This window comes from Dermacentor silvarum, chromosome 6, assembly GCF_013339745.2.
Source record: "Dermacentor silvarum isolate Dsil-2018 chromosome 6, BIME_Dsil_1.4, whole genome shotgun sequence".
Classification (NCBI taxonomy): domain Eukaryota; kingdom Metazoa; phylum Arthropoda; class Arachnida; order Ixodida; family Ixodidae; genus Dermacentor; species Dermacentor silvarum.
The window spans coordinates 110345163-110362789 of NC_051159.1; the positions used below are offsets into that span (position 1 = coordinate 110345163).

General features: G+C 49.5%; 1 protein-coding gene across 4 annotated transcripts in view; it reads right to left on the reverse strand.

Annotated features, from left to right (window-relative positions):
• Positions 1-17627, reverse strand: part of LOC119455845 (glycine receptor subunit alphaZ1-like) — a 145878-nt gene that overhangs the window by 20726 nt on the left and 107525 nt on the right. For all 4 annotated transcript variants that reach the window (XM_037717351.2, XM_037717350.2, XM_037717349.2 and 1 more), the window contains exons 2-3: positions 5976-6187; positions 1412-1479 (exon numbers count right to left, since the gene is read on the reverse strand). In XM_037717351.2, the coding sequence (XP_037573279.1) occupies positions 1412-1479; positions 5976-6187 (280 nt within the window). The remainder of the gene's footprint in view (positions 1-1411; positions 1480-5975; positions 6188-17627) is intronic.

The window sequence follows — 17627 nt, forward strand, 5'->3', positions numbered from 1 at the left end:
ATGGCAACCGGTGCATTCTAAGTTCGTGCAAACTGTGAAGATGGCGCTGAACGTAGGCACTTCTCTGACGGCGCTCCACGTCCACGCAAACTGCCTGCCGTACGAAAGCACATTTTGCGCTAGCGGTCTTATCGTTGCCTTCGAACGAAACGCAACTCAGTTTGTGAGTGCGGTGCCTGGAAACAAGTCACCTGGACGGAACTGTTTCGCCATGTGTGAGCACAGCCACACACGGACGCTTGTGAGTACAGTTCGTTTAGCTGAGGGAGCGAGAAAGATGCTGAGTTCACTTACTGCAGCTGAAAAGGCGGCCTAGTTGGCTACTGGCATTAGCAAACACGGTTTACATTTTACAGCGCCCGTACTTGTCGCGTACCGTGCACTTCGGTAAATAAAAAAAATATATAAATGATTACATTGTGGGGATTAACATCCTAAAACTGAACAGTAGGTTCTGAGGGATGCCGTAGTGCAGAGCTTCAAGTTTGACCACCCGAAGACTCATAGGTGGGCAAAATAAACGAAGCTGACTGAGACTCGCTCACAAAATATGTATTTTGCTTAGGGCTGATTCGAACTAAGGCCCTCCCCAAGATTACTCTCAACCGGGCTAACTCAGACTCAGACTCAGGGGGTCGATCTGAGTCTGAGTGAGTCAACTCATGAGCGAGTTTGCTGGAATTCTTTGACGTGAACCCACGACGCAGTGCAGGAGCGTTTACGCATTATGCGACCGCCGTTGCCAGGATCGAATCCGCTTCCTTGTACTCAGCAGCGCAACGTCACATCCGCGGAGTTACTGCGGCCGGTGAGCGCATTTCGAGCTGACGTCATCTCCTTTAGTGCTGTATCATGTTTCATAATACTGAGCTCATGACGAAACGGGGATGTTAGCCCCTGTGCTTGCTTACTGCGTTACCAGTCATTTTATTTTTTTCAGTAGAGCAAGCTCCTGATTTGCATTCTCGGATGACCTTATGGTGATTATATATACTCAGGGCGAAGGCCTGAGTGTTCACGAATGTGCTAATGGTGGATGGCGGACGCCATTGTGCAAGCCTGTGCTCTCTGCTGGAGCATGGCGTGCACTCTGCTCCAAGATTGAGGGCTGTAACGCGAGATATTGCAATCTGAGTGGTATTTGCTCAGGACGACGGGCAGGGGTGTTGGCTGGAGTATCTGAGGACCGGGGATGCTTAGATAAGCCGAGTGAACAACTGCATGGAATAAATGTCACTCGTTATACATGCACTCGTGTACTTCACCGCTGCTGTAAACTTGTGGCTTCTCTTTTCTTTCGCAGCACCCATGTTTATGTTACAGTGATTAAATGACACGGGATAAGAACGCTCTCCTCGGTTTCCAATGCATTGTCATGCAGAAATGGGTTTCACACGAGAACATTCCTTACCATATTGTTTGCGTTGACAGGGCCTATGCTGTTCACGTATATGTTCACCTTGACGTACGTTGGATGTCCTAAAGTAAGAAAGAAAAATAACGCGCGTTAGCATCACACTGAGACAATGTGAAGAGCGAGAATTACATAAAACGCGAGAAATAAGGCACAAATACGTTTGCTTCCGGATAACAACATGCCGCCAACAACATCATCGACGAGAAAGAAGACAGGTACATTTGGTTGTTTAAACAATAACCAATGTGGGAAGCAAGGAAAAGTGCCCGATTGTTGTTTTTCTCAGGTCTGGTTGAAGGCCACAGTTCTGGCACGCTAAAGCGGCTTCCGCAAGAGAACGCGATGCGGAGGCATCACTGTCTGGCTCTAATGCTCTTTAACTAATGGCAAACGATCAATCGATCATTTAATAGTTTGATTCGTTTTTCAGTTCCTCCTTTGTGCGACGCAACCCTTAGTAAGGTCGTGCCCCGTAGTAAGCTGCCTGTTTCGACATGCTGCACGAATGAAAAGGAAGATTAATGAACACAGGGGGCCAACCAACATTTATACGCGTCGCTTGATGGGAAACTGTGAAACTTCGAGCGCAACTTCGGTGGTCTCAGTTTCAGCAGCGCGCGAGATAATTGCTTCGCCCGCTAGCTGCTGGCGCAATACGCCAGCCTCCGTCACAGAATGACGCGCGGTACTAAATCAGAAACGACGACGAATGACTCTCGCACGCGGCCGTACAACCTGCACAAATTTCGCGGGGCTTCCCTCCGTTCCTACGAAGAAAGAGCAAAGCACCACGGGACTATTGCTCTCGCGCCTCTAACTCCGCTCGATTAGTCGATGGAACACAACATATGCCGGAAGCAATTACAGAGCTTCTTATGTCGATTTTTATTTCGCACAACTAGTCATAAACTCATACGAACTCGCTGACTGGGTTTTTTGTGGAATATAACACTCTTGGCGGATTGTATTTATTATATATATAGCTTTTGTCGCCCAACGTTACACCAAGTGTGTTTGGTGTAACGTGTCGTGTTTTTTTTATTTCGCTTTCATAGTCTGTTTTTTCTCTACTGCACACTTTCTGCGATTCGAGTTTTTTTTTCTGTTAGGTTACGTTTACCAGCTCTGAATCGCAGTTTCTCACTATAACAATCTGCCGAAGGCGGCTGTGACCAAAATATATTCGCGGGAAAGCAGCAGGAGTGTATTTTCGTCCCTGCGGCCTGGGTAATTAATTATGCTTCTCAAGGGCAACACGCGATCCCTTCGACGCTATATTCGCCCTTTCTTTTTCTTTAGCCAGCAAATACTAAGTCCATCTTCTGAAATGTTTTTTTTTAAATAGACATATGAACGTTGATAAAAATAGATTAGATCAAACAGACTCAAATGATTCATGACGCTCTCCCTTTCGTTTCGCGATGACCGGATGCATGTCAAGCCTGCGGCCACTTATCGAAGCCGCTGTGATGAGCTTGTTCCCGTATGTTAATATTACCTCGTCGCTTTGTGCGCATTGCGATGTGGCTGGCAGCAACTTTGTCGCTACACCGCGATAACAAGGCCGCTAGTTTTGATTCTACGTAATGTCAACCACCAATCAATCAATCAATCAATCAGTTGCTCCCGGAAAGTCCGCTCAGCCACACAGGCTCTTCCGAGCTATGTTCGCCACACAAAGGGGCCGCCTTGCTCAGAGGGGCGCGGGACCAAGTGGGTCCGCACGTCCGACAACCAAGAGCACCGAAGGTGAAGCTACCGGGAGAAGGCGCCCGCGTACCTGATGCTGAAAGAGAGAGATGCTGAAGTGGGAGGGCGAGAGGGGCCCGCTCCTGGGACACTGTTCGCACGCGCGGCGCGTAACGTGAGCCACGCGCGCATGCAGCAGGCTCCGCATCACGTCCACGCCTACGGCCGAAAGGAATGTGCACCTACCAAAAAAAAAAAAAAAAAAGAAGAAGAAAAAGGCTGGAATGGCATGTCCCCAGTGATCGCGAGGACGAATGGCCCAAGTTGCGCGTGAACTGGAGACGGGGGTCCCCCAAAGAGTTCCCCACAAAGTTTAAGCCTGGAAGTCGCTTAATCAATATCAGATGTTATTTGCTGACGCTATTATAACTCGTTATCGTTACATAGGAACACAACTTACCACGAATTACAAAAAAGGAAAAAGAAAATAAGATGGAAATAACAAACTGAGGAAGAATAGTTCTTTCTTAAAGCTCTCTAGACCACAAGCTTCTTCGTGCGGTCTCTCTGCCTCCAGGACGAACGACCGCTAGTGGCGTTCCGACTCCGGTTCCGCACCGCCAATATTGATGGTGAGGTTGCGCACGGGGAGCGATGGCTATCGTGATACTACTCTTGCCCACAGTACTGACGAAGAACAACCGTCGATATTACTGTCTTGTCGTCATTTCGCATCTAGAGGCATGTAAGAGCGAAACAGTGCTTTTAGACCATGAAGTCGCAAATTACGACACGGCGTGCTACATACAAATAAGAAATGCGCAAACGTTTTTTTTTTTTTCCTGTGTGCATTGCATCGTTGCATGAAAAGCAAAAACTCTGCCGTGCAGGGTTTGCGGGCCTTGAATACTACATAAGAGCGAACGCGTAAAGCTGCGGTGAACGTGAGCTGTTGTTTGAACAGGCCAAGCCGATGGCACTGTGATTCTATTTCTTTTTTTTTTCGTTTTGTTTCGATGAACTTGCCAATCGATAACACGGAATCTCCCACAACTTTATCGCGTGTGTTCAGAATTTCATTTGAAATTATTCAACGGCTCAGAATAGAGTCGACAAATAAGGGCATGAAATTATCTTTTTCTTCCCTGTATCTCTTCTGATTACGGAACTGTGGCTGCAGCCTTTTTGACCACAGTTTAGTGAAAGTTGCTGGCGTGATTATGGTCATCTATGAAATACGGGCGGCGACGGGCAAATAGACAGTTTTAGTATAGCGTAAAGCAGCAAACGCAAAGAGTTAGCGTTAGCGTTGCGTGCACCACACTGCGCATGCGCTGTACGTAAACGGTGCTGGAGCTATTACGTACGTACGCTATTTTCGGGATTTAGCGGTGAACGCGGTGCATTCACACGACGGACGGCTCCGCGAAAATCTGTTGCGCGGACGGCTAATTATTCCGCCGCGCGTCCAGCAGCAAAACGCATCCAGACGACGGACGGGGCGAGCAGACGACCGCGCCAGAAAAATAAACATGGCGGCACCGCCCGAAGCTGCTGCCATCCGCCTCGAACCTATCAAGACGTCGTCGTTCACTGTGTGACCCGTAATTTTCAATCTGACGCTTGTATTTGCTTTAAAATTGTGCCCAGAAGCTTCGACCGCTAAGTATTCGTGACGATTGGGCACCGTTTCCGAGAGCCATGCTCAAGTTTATGGCGTGTAGGCTTAGAGTGGCTGTATTGGCTGAACATGGCCTCGAAGACGTTGCGGCAGCCCAGGCAGATCTCAGAGGCTGTCAGTTGCGCTTGTAGTTGCGCTTGTAGTTGCGCTTTTAGTCAACGTAGTCACCGTCTTCCTCTTTCTCTCCAACTGTGTCCAACGCTATACAGGGTGTTTCAATTAACTTGGCCAAACATTAAAAACATGCAAATGCTACGTAGCTGGACAGAACCAAGATACTGTTGTTTGCCGTTGCTTGGAGATACTCAGATTATTTTTTGCATTCCGCCTAATTACATAATTAGTCTTAATTACTTAACCAACTTCTAAATTATTAGAGTTAGATGAAAAGTGTCAATGAGAAAATTGTATAGCAACACGAGAAACTCCCGATATAGCTTTCTGCTGCTGAATAAGAGTGTTGCTGAATAAGAGCTACATAAGGGTGTTTTTCCGAGAATGAAAGAAGCCCGCGAATGCACGCAAAATTGCAGTGCGACTGGCCGCTCGAGGCACGTTGTGCGTATTCGAGGGCTTCATTCACGCTCGGGAAAACACTTTTACGGAGCACGTATTGAGCAACAGAAAGCTGTATCGGGAGTTTCTCGTGTTGTTATACAATTTTCTCATTGATACTTTTAATCTACCTCTAATAATTGAGAAGTTGATTAAGTAATTAGGACTAATTATTCAATTAGGCAGAACGCAAGAAAAATAATATGAGTATCTCCAAGCAACGGCAAACAACATCACCTCGGTTATGTTCAGCTACGTAGCATTTGCATATTTTTAATGTTTGGCCCAAGTTAAGTGAAACACCCTGTCGTGATTAACCACCTATGACCTTCAGCGTAATTCCCGCTGAACTCAGCACGCGCACACACACCCCCGCACGCACACACACCCGCACCCGCACACCAGCACACCCGCGCACACATCCACACGCACGCACACACACACACGCACACACACACACGCACGAACCCCCCCCCCCCCCCCTCCCCCCCCAAACACACACTGTACACCTGCATCTGCACGTGCGTGTGTTCGAACCATTTTTCCGACACCCTCCATGAAGCTGAACAAACTAGGAGCGACAGCCAAGGAGGGCATCAATATTTTCGCACCAAAACGAAGTCTTGTTCTCACCCATTCCGTAGGTGGGCCACGCGCGCTTGTCGTACTGCTCGAGCATCTTGTCGAGGAAGGCGAGCCGCGGAGTGGGCACCGGCGGGTCGTCACCTCCTGGCGTCTCGGCTGACGTCGCGGGCGCATCGCTCGTCGCGGGTGAGTCACTCTCGCGCTCCACGCTGCTCAGGTACACCTCGCTGCTGCTGCCGCCAGGGCCTCCGGTGTTGCCGCTGCAGGAACGAAACACGAGTGAAACGTGTTTGTAGACATCCCTACCGTCACTGGCTTCGTCACGAGACGTCAAATCGACAATCGGACGATTACATTTTTATGAGGAACAGAAATGCAGAACCCAGACAAAAGTGCTCTTGTAAATAAATGGGTTGACAATGCGGTATCCACATAGAAGCCACGTTCACTAACCAAACTTGCTCACGAAACTAGTTAACAAACCAAGACCTCCACCAGTGGAATTCGAAACGTCAACGCCTTTGAGAACAACGCCTTTCCCTGCTGTACTTTTCGCAAAGCCGCACCTTCTCTTCTCTAGCTACCATGATTGCCACACTCTAGCTTATTCGACGTGCTTTGGGCTTGAGCCAGCCTGCAAATGGCTGTCGACATCGCTCACGCCCTGTGGACCTCCACCGCCCAACGAGCGATGAAACTATCAAGCATGGACACGCTGACAGTGTTGCTCCTACTTGTATTTTGACAAGGAGGTGGGTTGTTCTTTGTACTGCTCGTATTTTCCGTCGGTAACACACAGTTTTAGGGGCGAAGCTTCTTAGGGTGTGGGTCTGTCCCTCCTCTGTAGTATGTAGTAGTAGTAGGTAGCCACGTCTACTTTTATGAAAAAAAAAAAAAAAAACACCGCATATCCACGGGGTGACTGATCATGAGTGGGCGAAGCTCCGAAGGGAATCATCGGTAAACCGTGAATCTTCCGTGTAATTCGCCCAGTCTCGCCGCACTAAATCGAACGATGGACTTCCACCAATGACACGCGCCACATGTGACGTCATTCCTATTTTATAACAACACCCTTCATTATAATTGCACCATCTCCCGCTTAAGGGGACGCTAGCACAAACGCGTTAGAAACGTGCAGTACTCTCTAGTAAGGGGGAGAGGCCACAGCGTCTTACGCAGCCGTTTACACATGCCGGAACGTGCACCGCGTTTGCAGACGCCATCACATGACTGCTGAGAGAGCATAACCCCCGTATTCATAAACGCTCCTCGACTTGAACTTGACTTGCCAGCGCCTTCAACGCGTTTCGAACGCACTGCCCAAGGCGGTGGCAAGTCAAGTTCAAGTCGAGGAGCGTTTATGAATACGGGGGTAAGGCGGAGAGGCCACAGCGTCTTACACCCGCTTCTTACACGGGCCGTAACGCGCTAGCACAAACGCGTTAAAAACGCGCAGTCTTTCGTTAATGTTGGGTATTTATTGTCATCGTGGTGCGTGTGTCCATGTGCGCTTCGTGGCGTAGTGGTTAGCGCCGCGCGTTCGGAAGCAAGGGGTCCCTGGTTCAATTCCGCGCTACGGACACAACTTTCGGAATTTTTTTTAACACGAAAGTGTTTTATGCCGGGGTCCACCAAGACTTCACTGACGTATTTCCGTCACGGAAATACGTCATAGAACATAATACAAAGAAAGAAACCAGAAGAAAAAGTTGCACAAACATGCAAATTTTGGAAATCGAACCCACGACCTCTCGGTCCGCGACGATAGATCGCCGAGCGTTTAACCCATTGCGCCACAAACGCATTTGCAGAGAGCTACACAGACGCGCCTTATATATCTAACACTCCTCCGTGTACCCGCGCTCTTGCTCGGGGCGGTGCCGCCGCCTACGAGCAGAAAAGAGAAGTACTGCATTATGACACTAACGCGCACCGACAGTGAACGCTTCGGTGGTCTCAGCACTACGACGCCTCGATGCCAGCATTCGAAGGGACGCTGGCATCAAGAAGCACTACCAACGCCGTAACACGCTAGCACAAACGCGTTAGAAACGCGCTAGGTGGCGTTCACCGTACTCAGCACAGCGGAGCGTGGCCTCCGCAATTAGCTCTGAAAATGTTTCTGAAGTTGATCGCGGAGGCTGCAATTACGACGTGCTGTACGCGCTGATTTGACTCGGTGACGATTCAGTTACGTGCTTTGTCTTGCGCGTTGTATTAGTGTGTCAGTTACGTGCTTCGTCTTTCGCGTTGTGCTAGCGTGTGCAGCGTAGTGCAGCTTCCATATGCACGACGGTTGCTCATGGTCATCGACGTTGGTAGTCGTGATGGAGGAGACGTGCCACCAGGCGTCAGCGTGGGTGCATCAACGCCTAAGGGCGCTTTAGCCACAAAACACCAATAGACATTATATATCAATGTGCAATAAACATTACACTACTTCTGTGAAGACACGTTACACTTTCGTGTTCTATACCGATTCCTATATAAGAGGGATCAACCACATTTTTTCATATAAGTAGACGTGGCTACCTACTACGACGACGACTTCTACTACAGAGGAGGGACAGACCCACACCCTAAGGAGCTTCGCCCCTAAAAAAAAAAAAAAAGTTGCAGTGGCTTAGCTTGGCTATGCCAGGATATACGTAGCGTTAGCAAAGGTTCAGCTGATTATTCTTAGCTTATTCCTAAGATAAGATTATTCTTATGAGTCAAGCTTCTCCGTTCTTCTGCGCTGTTGAGCAGCATTTGCGCTCTCCTCCATGGCTATACCACACCGGCAAACGCCAGTCAGAAGCGCAGCGGCTCCAGCGCAGTGTCAGACGGCGACTGCACAGCGAGCGCGCGCCGGCGCCAGTGCGTCTACCACGGCTACGACGTCATTCCTCTGGGATGCGCAGACCGGCGGCGGTGAGTCGTGCGCGAGAGGTGCCGGCTCCGGTGGCTCCGGTGCGCAAGCCGTGTGACATCAAGGTCCCTCTATGTTCTGATCCTTGCGCATGCGCAGCACGGCTCTTGATGTGCCGCGCGAAACGGGCTTGGCTAGGCCAGTGTAGCTAACGCTACAAAATTCCGAAAGTTGTGTTCGTAGCGCGGAACCGAACCAGGGACCCCTCGCTTCCGAACGCGCGGCGCTAACCACTACGCCACGAAGCGCACATGGACACACGCACCACGATGACAATAAATACCCAACATTAACGAAAGACTGCGCGTTTCTAACGCGTTGGTGCTAGCGCGTTACGGCCCGTGTAAGAAGCTGGTGTAAGACGCTGTGGCCTCTCCGCCTTACCCCCGTATTCATAAACGCTCCTCGACTTGAACTTGACTTGCCACCGCGTTGGGCAGTGCGTTCGAAACGCGTTGAAGGCGGTGGCAAGTCAAGTTCAAGTCGAGGAGCGTTTATGAATACGGGGGTTATGCTCTCTCAGCAGTCATGTGATGGCGTCTGCAAACGCGGTGCACGTTCCGGCATGTGTAAACGGCTGCGTAAGACGCTGTGGCCTCTCCCCCTTACTAGAGAGTATTGCACGTTTCTAACGCGTTTGTGCTAGCGTCCCCTTAAGCGGGAGATGGTGCAATTATAATGAAGGGCTCTGTTATAAAATAGGAATGACGTCACATATGGCGCGTGTCATTGGTGGAAGTCAATCGTGACTGGGCGAATTACACGGAAGATTCACGGTTTACCGATGATTCCCTCCGGAGATTCATCGTCATCATCACTCATCATCATTCACCCCGTGGATATGCGGTGCTTTTTTTTTCTTTCAGTTATCTTAACTTTATTTCTTATCACGGCGGAAGATAAGCCAACGGAATTATAAAGAGAGCACATACGTCAATCATCTAGCGCAAGACATGGGTAAGTGAAGATCACTTCATCCTGCAGTGGACATGAATAGGCTGATGATGATGATGATCACGACGACGACGACGACATACGTGAGGAAATCGCAACCCGAAGATGGCGTCTAGTGGTGCTATAACCTTGTGCTTAGAAAATGAGAATGTAATTGTCAACACCGCTATAACACGATGGAGCTGACATAGGCTTCCTACAGACGTTTTCTATACTAATGTGCGCTTACGGCAAAGCCTTGAATAACGGTCCGCGCACGTAATAAACCCTGTGTGCTTGCGGCAGGTGAAAGAACGCGATTAAAGACATTGACGAAAAGAAAAAAAAAGAAAAGAAGACAGTGATTTCAACTTTAGTGACAGCGCGAGAAATAACAAGGAAGGGACGACGATACAGACAGAGTGAAAAGAGCGCTGGCTCTTTTCACCCTGTCTCCATCGTCGTCCCTTCCTTCTTATTTTTAGCGCTGTTACATAAGCTGCAATGAATAAACTAGCCCAGCAAGCCACGATTCTACACCGTGATTAACTTATCTGAGGCGTATGTGCTTTTACAGTAGGCCACAGAGCTCTTGAATAAAACGTATTCTTTCACTCATTTTCTCCGTACTACGAAATCCGTACTACGAACTGTGTACTGCAAAGTACGCAGTTCAAAGTACGGTGAGCCACGTGGAAACGCATTCGGCGCGTCGCTTCCTGCGACAGCATTTCAGTAAAACGAGGTGCGGGCGACGCCAGCGAGGACATTTCCCAGATAATTTCATATCAAAAAACACATCTCCGCACGAAGTCGTTCTCTTCGTCGCTCGGTTCAGGCTCTCCCGGACGCGTATCACAAATATATGCGGTTCACCCCAGTGCTGCGGCAAATGACGCGCGCGCTCTTAATTAAAAAATTCTTCGGCTAATTATCCGAGGGCGGTCGATTCCATTGTTGGATTTGACGATACACCGGGAAGGCGGGATGTGCCAGCGAGTATATTTTTCTCTTGTCGGTATAAGCAGGGCCAGTGTCTTTGAAAACTTTAATCGAGAACTCTTTCTAATCATGTTACGGAAGTTGCCTGGCATAGACAGATGGTAGAAGCTTACACGACCGGAACAAGTTCCTTCCAAAAGAAGACACCTTTCAGAGCGAGGCTATTGTTTACGTCACCGGACATGCGCAGAGAAGAAGAAAGATATTATTCAAGATATTGTTGCACAAGTTTAATAAAACAAGTATGGAATATTATAAAAAAAATCACGTGGTTTTTCGCAGTGGCGGTACGTGCGACAAAGAAGACTCCCGTGAACTAAATTGCGAAGACCGTGTGAGACGTTTTGACCTTGAGCTTACCATGTACGTGTACTCCCCCCCCCCCCCCCCCCAAACCCCTCCACCTGCTTGCCCCTTTCCGCCATCTAAAGAAAACTATTGGCTTCGCCACTGGTTTTGTGGACGATTTCCTACAATGCGAACTTTTGGCCTGCCCACGGCTTCGTTCCCTAGGAAAGAACTAACACTGCCACATAGCTCACATCCTACATCCCTGACAAAACGCAATGAGAGATAATAAATTCAGAACGCAAGAAACGTAGACGTGGAGTGTCCTCTGGAGGATCGAATGTGGTACGGTGCCAATCAGGCGTAGCAAGGCCGCGACAGCAGTGGTTGTCGAGAGGCTCATTCGATTTGCAGCGCAGGCCGCCACCATGCTGCCCGCCTTTCCGCGAACGCGTGGTAGAAGCTCAGTGAGATTGAGTGTTCTGCAGTGCGGAAGCGATGTGTACAGGGATGCGAGCCTACTGCGCCCAGCGATGACGAAGGGCGCTTGAAGGCCGCAGTCCCGACGCCTCAAGGGAGCACGCGCAGCTCGGGAAATTGCAGCCGCCTTTGGTGGTTTTAGGCACGAGAAAGACATCGCTGGAGCTGAGCGCGAAACACTATATTGGTTTACCAAGCGCTATTGCGATGCGGCGCACTCGTATAGAGAAAATGCGTTCCCAAACTTGATAGATGTCAATTGCTCGCACAGAGAAACGCGGTGCGAAAAGAAATTGTCTTTTCTTCTTTGTGCGGGCGATTCGTACTACTGGTCGACGTTTATGACATGTTGGAAAGGCTGACGCTGATGCGCGCGCGCAGGCTGATAATAATAATGATGCTGTTGGTGCTAGCTGGTCAATACTCAGCAACATTTGGGTTCCTCAGCGACGAGAGCGAAGGCGATACAGGAGTGCATTGTCGTTATTGCCAATGTTTCGCCGACGTTGCGATGTTTCTAAGGTGCCAGCAGATTTGGCCACCGGCAGCTGGTCACCAAGAAAGTAGTATAGGCGGTATGAATTCACTCATGTGTAATGTGAGAGCCAGTGCACGTTCAACGTGCCCTACGCGATACCAAGTGCAGAGTCGCAGCTCCCTCCGAAAGTTGGGGGTTCAGGCAGTGTGAGAGTGACGCGCGGCAGCCGTGCGGATGGCAAATATTTAAAAGTTTGGCCTTTACGTGTATACATATAGTGCGACCGTTGGACATCGAAGAAAGAGCGTAAATAACTTGTATTTCAGCCGCTAAAGATTTAGGACGCCCCCACGTCTCGAAACACACGATGGCGACCAGTATCTGAGAGAACACCCTGTATGCTTCAAAGGAACGGCCACTACTTGTGACTTGTGGATACGAATGAGATGCGAATACGCACCAAGTACCTAGCTTTCGCCTTGAACATTGGGACTAGTTCTCATGAAAAGCCTTCCTGTTCGGCATGTACGTTGAGCCGATGTGACGTCTTGAATGTAATTTCGGATATTCCGGCTAATATAGCTCACGACGTTAGATACAGCTTTTCGGCATCCACTGAGTGAGCCAAATTAGGCCAACATAGTGAGTAGCATAAGATGTAAGATAAATGAAAAAAATGGCTAATTCAAGCGTCGCATTGGTGTTCGTGGCAGCTTGTCTTCAAATGTTGCTTGGTGTTTGGTTCACAGTGGGAAGCGTATACAATGCGGTTCTATCGAGCGCATCCGTTACGGATCTGCCCCGAGTGGTTTCGACTGTGCTCAAGACCACCTATTAGGATAGCTTAATGTCGGATACCGCATATGCATTACTTTTAAGTAATGGAGCATCGACAGCTCTTTTAACGGCGTACATACAAGGGGCCTCATTTGTGCGCCTTATTAAACCTTTACCTTGTAATCTCCCCGGTGATTTCGCGTCAGGATGTTGTTCCCCTTAAGATGAAAGCCATAATCGGTCGGTTTTCTCATACAAGCTAGAACATACCACTAGTAGCATGCTGGCGATAAGTAGTAGAACAAAAAATGCACCGCCGCATTGCGATATCCCCGAAATAGGGGCAAGAAGGCTAACAATTTTCCCGCCTCATAAGCCGACGCGAGTGTGTCCCGTGCTGAATGTTGCTCGCGCGTCCTGCGTTACCTGCAAAGCGAGGACGCTGCGGATCAATACGTACGATAGCGTGCAACCCAGGTTCATCGTAAAATGTTGATATTCGCATTTTAGGACCCATGTCGCGCTGCCAAAAATCACAGCGTTTTGCAAGCCTACAGTCGCTGCGGGCATTTAGGAAAGATCCGAAAACGGCACTGCAAGAGAGGAAAGCACCACGGCATGAGAGAGACAGCACCTGCGTACCTGTCACTTCTTACTACCCTTATAGCATGATTTAAAAGTATGATTTGGCTCATCTTACGTTACCAATTTCACTTTCCTGCAAAGTACAATATATAGGTTGGAGGATAAGTATGCAGATGTCATAGGTAATGTTCAATAGCCTGGCAAGAGAATGCGAGCTTATGATTCGTAGAGCACCTCTAGGAGCTGTGCAAATGTGCATTTATCTAGACCAAACAGTCACAGGTGACCCGGATGACGAGACGGCAGTTTCCCGACGAACGAAATTGTGTTGGCGAGCATATGTGGTAGGCATTCGCAAGTCATGACTGGCATCTTACCGTTCTTGAAAAGAGAAGTGTGCGGTTACAGCTTTCAACCAGTATTAACGCATATGGGCCGATAACATGGAAGTTAATCTGTAATCTTGAGAAGATGCTAAGGATTGCGCAACGAGCGATGGAATGATAAATGACAGGCATTACCTTAAGAGACAGGAAGACGGTAATATGAATTAGACAGCAAACGGCTATAACTGATACTCTACTTGAGATATCACAGGAACTACCGTACAACCTCAAACTTTGGGTGAGATACCGACGTAAGATAAGATGAAACAGCAGCAGAATATTGAAAAGTTAATGAAAAGCAAGTAGCAGAGCTCGCAAAAAAAGCACAGGGAGGATGATCCAGGCCCTTCCACCAGTGGTCTGATATTACTAGGGGCTAATAGGCGTCATGCAGCCGGAGATAAGTCAAACACGGCTGAAAAATTGTTGCAGTGCAAAGCAGCCGCCGGTAGTGGCAGGCTAAGTTCCAGTTTGACCTTGGCTGAGCTTGAAGGTCAGATTTAGGGAACTAGGCGTTTTCTGGGTTTGTACCTGGAGTAGTAGAGCTATCGCTCTAAGACGGTGGAGCAACAGCCCACTGGTAGCTGTGCTGCCCCTGGCGGCGCGGCTTGGCGTAACAAAACATTTGCTAGGCGCGTCGCCTGCGCTCGTAGGAGCACCTGTCCCTACACGATGTGCCGTATGTGTACAACCGAGAGCAGCTTCCGCCCTGTTCCCTCGCAATCCGATGTTCTGATTGGCGTGTGGAAAGCGATGCTTTTTTTTTTCTTTCCGGCGATAGAAATCGACCGTGGACCGATCGGCGCGACGATATTTCTTTTTTTTTTTTTGCCGCATGATGTTCACTATCTGGTCGCCGATGTTGTCGCCAACCGAACATTTTGCGGTGGGGTTGATGCACAATAGTTGGCTTTCGGCAACGAACGCGCCCCACAATTCTATTGTGCAAGAGTGCGAGCCCTTTGCTTCGGCGCCTTAGTATCAGCAGTGAATGTCCTTCTTCACTTTTCTTTGCAACATCTATTTTCTATTATCGTGTAATCCCCTTACCCCCCCCCCCCCCTTTTCCTCAGCACAGGGTAGCCAGCAGGTCGGAGAACTGGCTAACCTTTCTGCCTTACCGTCTATTCCCTCCTCCTCCTCCAACCGCCACCAACCACCGAGCATGAAAACGCACGAGGGAGTCAAAGTAAACTACTGATTTCAAAATGTCACAGTTTCGCCCTAAGGGCGAAGCAATGAATGCGATAGCAACACAGCAATGTCATACGAAGTAAGGTGAGCGGCTTTGGTAGCAACAACACGCAGAACTGTTGTCGACGCCATCGGCGTTTTGCCCGCGTTAGCTCAAAATGCGTGCGGCGTTGGTGACTGTTGCTGGAGCCTCTGATATAAATAGGCACTTGGTGCCGCAGCTAAACGTCGCCTCCCTTCCCTCCCCCTCCCCCACGGCCTCTCGCGCGTCCGAAGAAGGCGCGTTTGCTCTACATATATGGTGATTGTAAAGGAGAAAAGAGACGCCTACTTCTGCAGCCCTTAAGCGAGCACGGCGCAGAACGCGCGTTTGTTCTCCGCCGTGCGTTCACTCCCCGTGAAAGACGCGCCCCTCGCGCCCTTTCACTCGCACATACAGCGTTCGGCGCGCGGCGACGATTTCATCTCCAAATGACGTCATACGGAACCTCACGGCGACGGCGACGGCGACGGCGACGGCGACGCCGACGGCGACGGCGACGCCGACGGCAGAAATCTGCTTTTGAGTGTCCATATAATTGCTATCGCAATAATATAATCCGGACACAACTCAGCACGTTGTAATGGAATGGCAATATATTGAGCCAGACCGTATAAGGAACGTGCACCTTTAAGAAGCGCCGGGGTTTAATGCTGATGGGAGTGTTAGCTGGTCAACGTTGAATGACGCTTGTGCGTTGAATATTAATATATGACGATACAAAGTTCAACACAGATTTCAAAGTCCGATACAAAGTCCAACACAGAACAAATTTGATACAACGTCTAGGGAACCTACATGCCAGCGCTTATTGCTTGCCTATGGTATGATGGCGGCGGTCCGGCTTCATTTTTGAGACGACAGCTCCCCTCCAGCAAGTTTTTTTTTTTTTAAACATAACGCAGTCACCACCGAACGCCACATGGAGCCAAGGAACTGCAGAAAATGCAACCATCATGGCTTCTTGCTCAACCGTTACAAGTGCTTTGGGCTGCCTTGATGCATTCTTCTAAGTACTTCACCAACATAAATCAAAATCGTACTATGGAAAGAACCACAACAATGAATTTCTTTCAGAGCACATGCCTTTTAGCGTTAAGTGCTTGAGCTACTGCTCAAGCACTTCACAACTTTTTATATTAACAGCGAAAGAAAAAAATGTCACAGTTTCGCCCTAAGGGCGAAGCAATGAATGCGATAGCAACACAGCAATGTCATACGAAGTAAGGTGAGCGGCTTTGGTAGCAACAACACGCAGAACTGTTGTCGACGCCATCGGCGTTTTGCCCGCGTTAGCTCAAAATGCGTGCGGCGTTGGTGACTGTTGCTGGAGCCTCTGATATAAATAGGCACTTGGTGCCGCAGCTAAACGTCGCCTCCCTTCCCTCCCCCTCCCCCACGGCCTCTCGCGCGTCCGAAGAAGGCGCGTTTGCTCTACATATATGGTGATTGTAAAGGAGAAAAGAGACGCCTACTTCTGCAGCCCTTAAGCGAGCACGGCGCCGAACGCGCGTTTGTTCTCCGCCGTGCGTTCACTCCCCGTGAAAGACGCGCCCCTCGCGCCCTTTCACTCGCACATACAGCGTTCGGCGCGCGGCGACGATTTCATCTCCAAATGACGTCATACGGAACCTCACGGCGACGGCGACGGCGACGGCGACGGCGACGGCGACGCCGACGGCGACGGCGACGCCGACGGCAGAAATCTGCTTTTGAGTGTCCATATAATTGCTATCGCAATAAAAAATCACAGCATATCCACGGGGTGAATGATGATGAGTGGGCGAAGCTCCGGAGGGAATTATCGGATCTCCCGCTTAAGGGGACGCTAGCACAAATGCGTTAGAAACGTGCAGTACTCTCTAGTAAGGGGGAGCGGCCACAGCGTCTTACGCAGCCGTTTACACATGCCGGAACGTGCACCGCGTTTGCCGACGCCATCACATGACTGCTGAGAGAGTATACCCCCGGTATTCATAAACGCTCCTCGACTTGAACTTGACTTGCCACCGCCTTGGGCAGCGCGTTCGAAACGCGTTGAAGGTAAGGCGGAGAGGCCACAGCGTCTTACACCAGCTTCTTACACGGGCCGTAACGCGCTAGCACAAACGCGTTAGAAACGCGCTAGAAACGCGCTAGAAACGCGGCCTTTCGTTAATGTTGGGTATTTATTGCCATCGTGGTGCGTGTGTCTATGTGCGCTTCGTGGCGTAGTGGTTAGCACCGCGCGTTCGGAAGCGAGGGGTCCCTGGTTCGATTCTGCGCTACGGACACACCTTTCGGAATTTTTTTTTCATAAAACGCCGGAAGCATTCTCCGGAAGCCGGAAGCTGGCTTCCGGAACCGGAAGTGGAAACGGAAGCGGAACCGGAAGTGGAACCGGAAGCGGAAGTCGGCTTCCGGTTATACTACACGTATACATATATATGTATATATGGGTATACATACATATACGGACACACAACGCCATCTATTGAGCAATTCATAAAACGACGTGGCTACCTACTACGACGGTGACGAACGGGTGCCGCTATAAGGAGCTTCGCCCCTAAAACTAGACGTGGCTACCTACTACGACGGGGATGAACGGGTGCCGCTATAAGGAGCTTCGCCCCTAAAATGC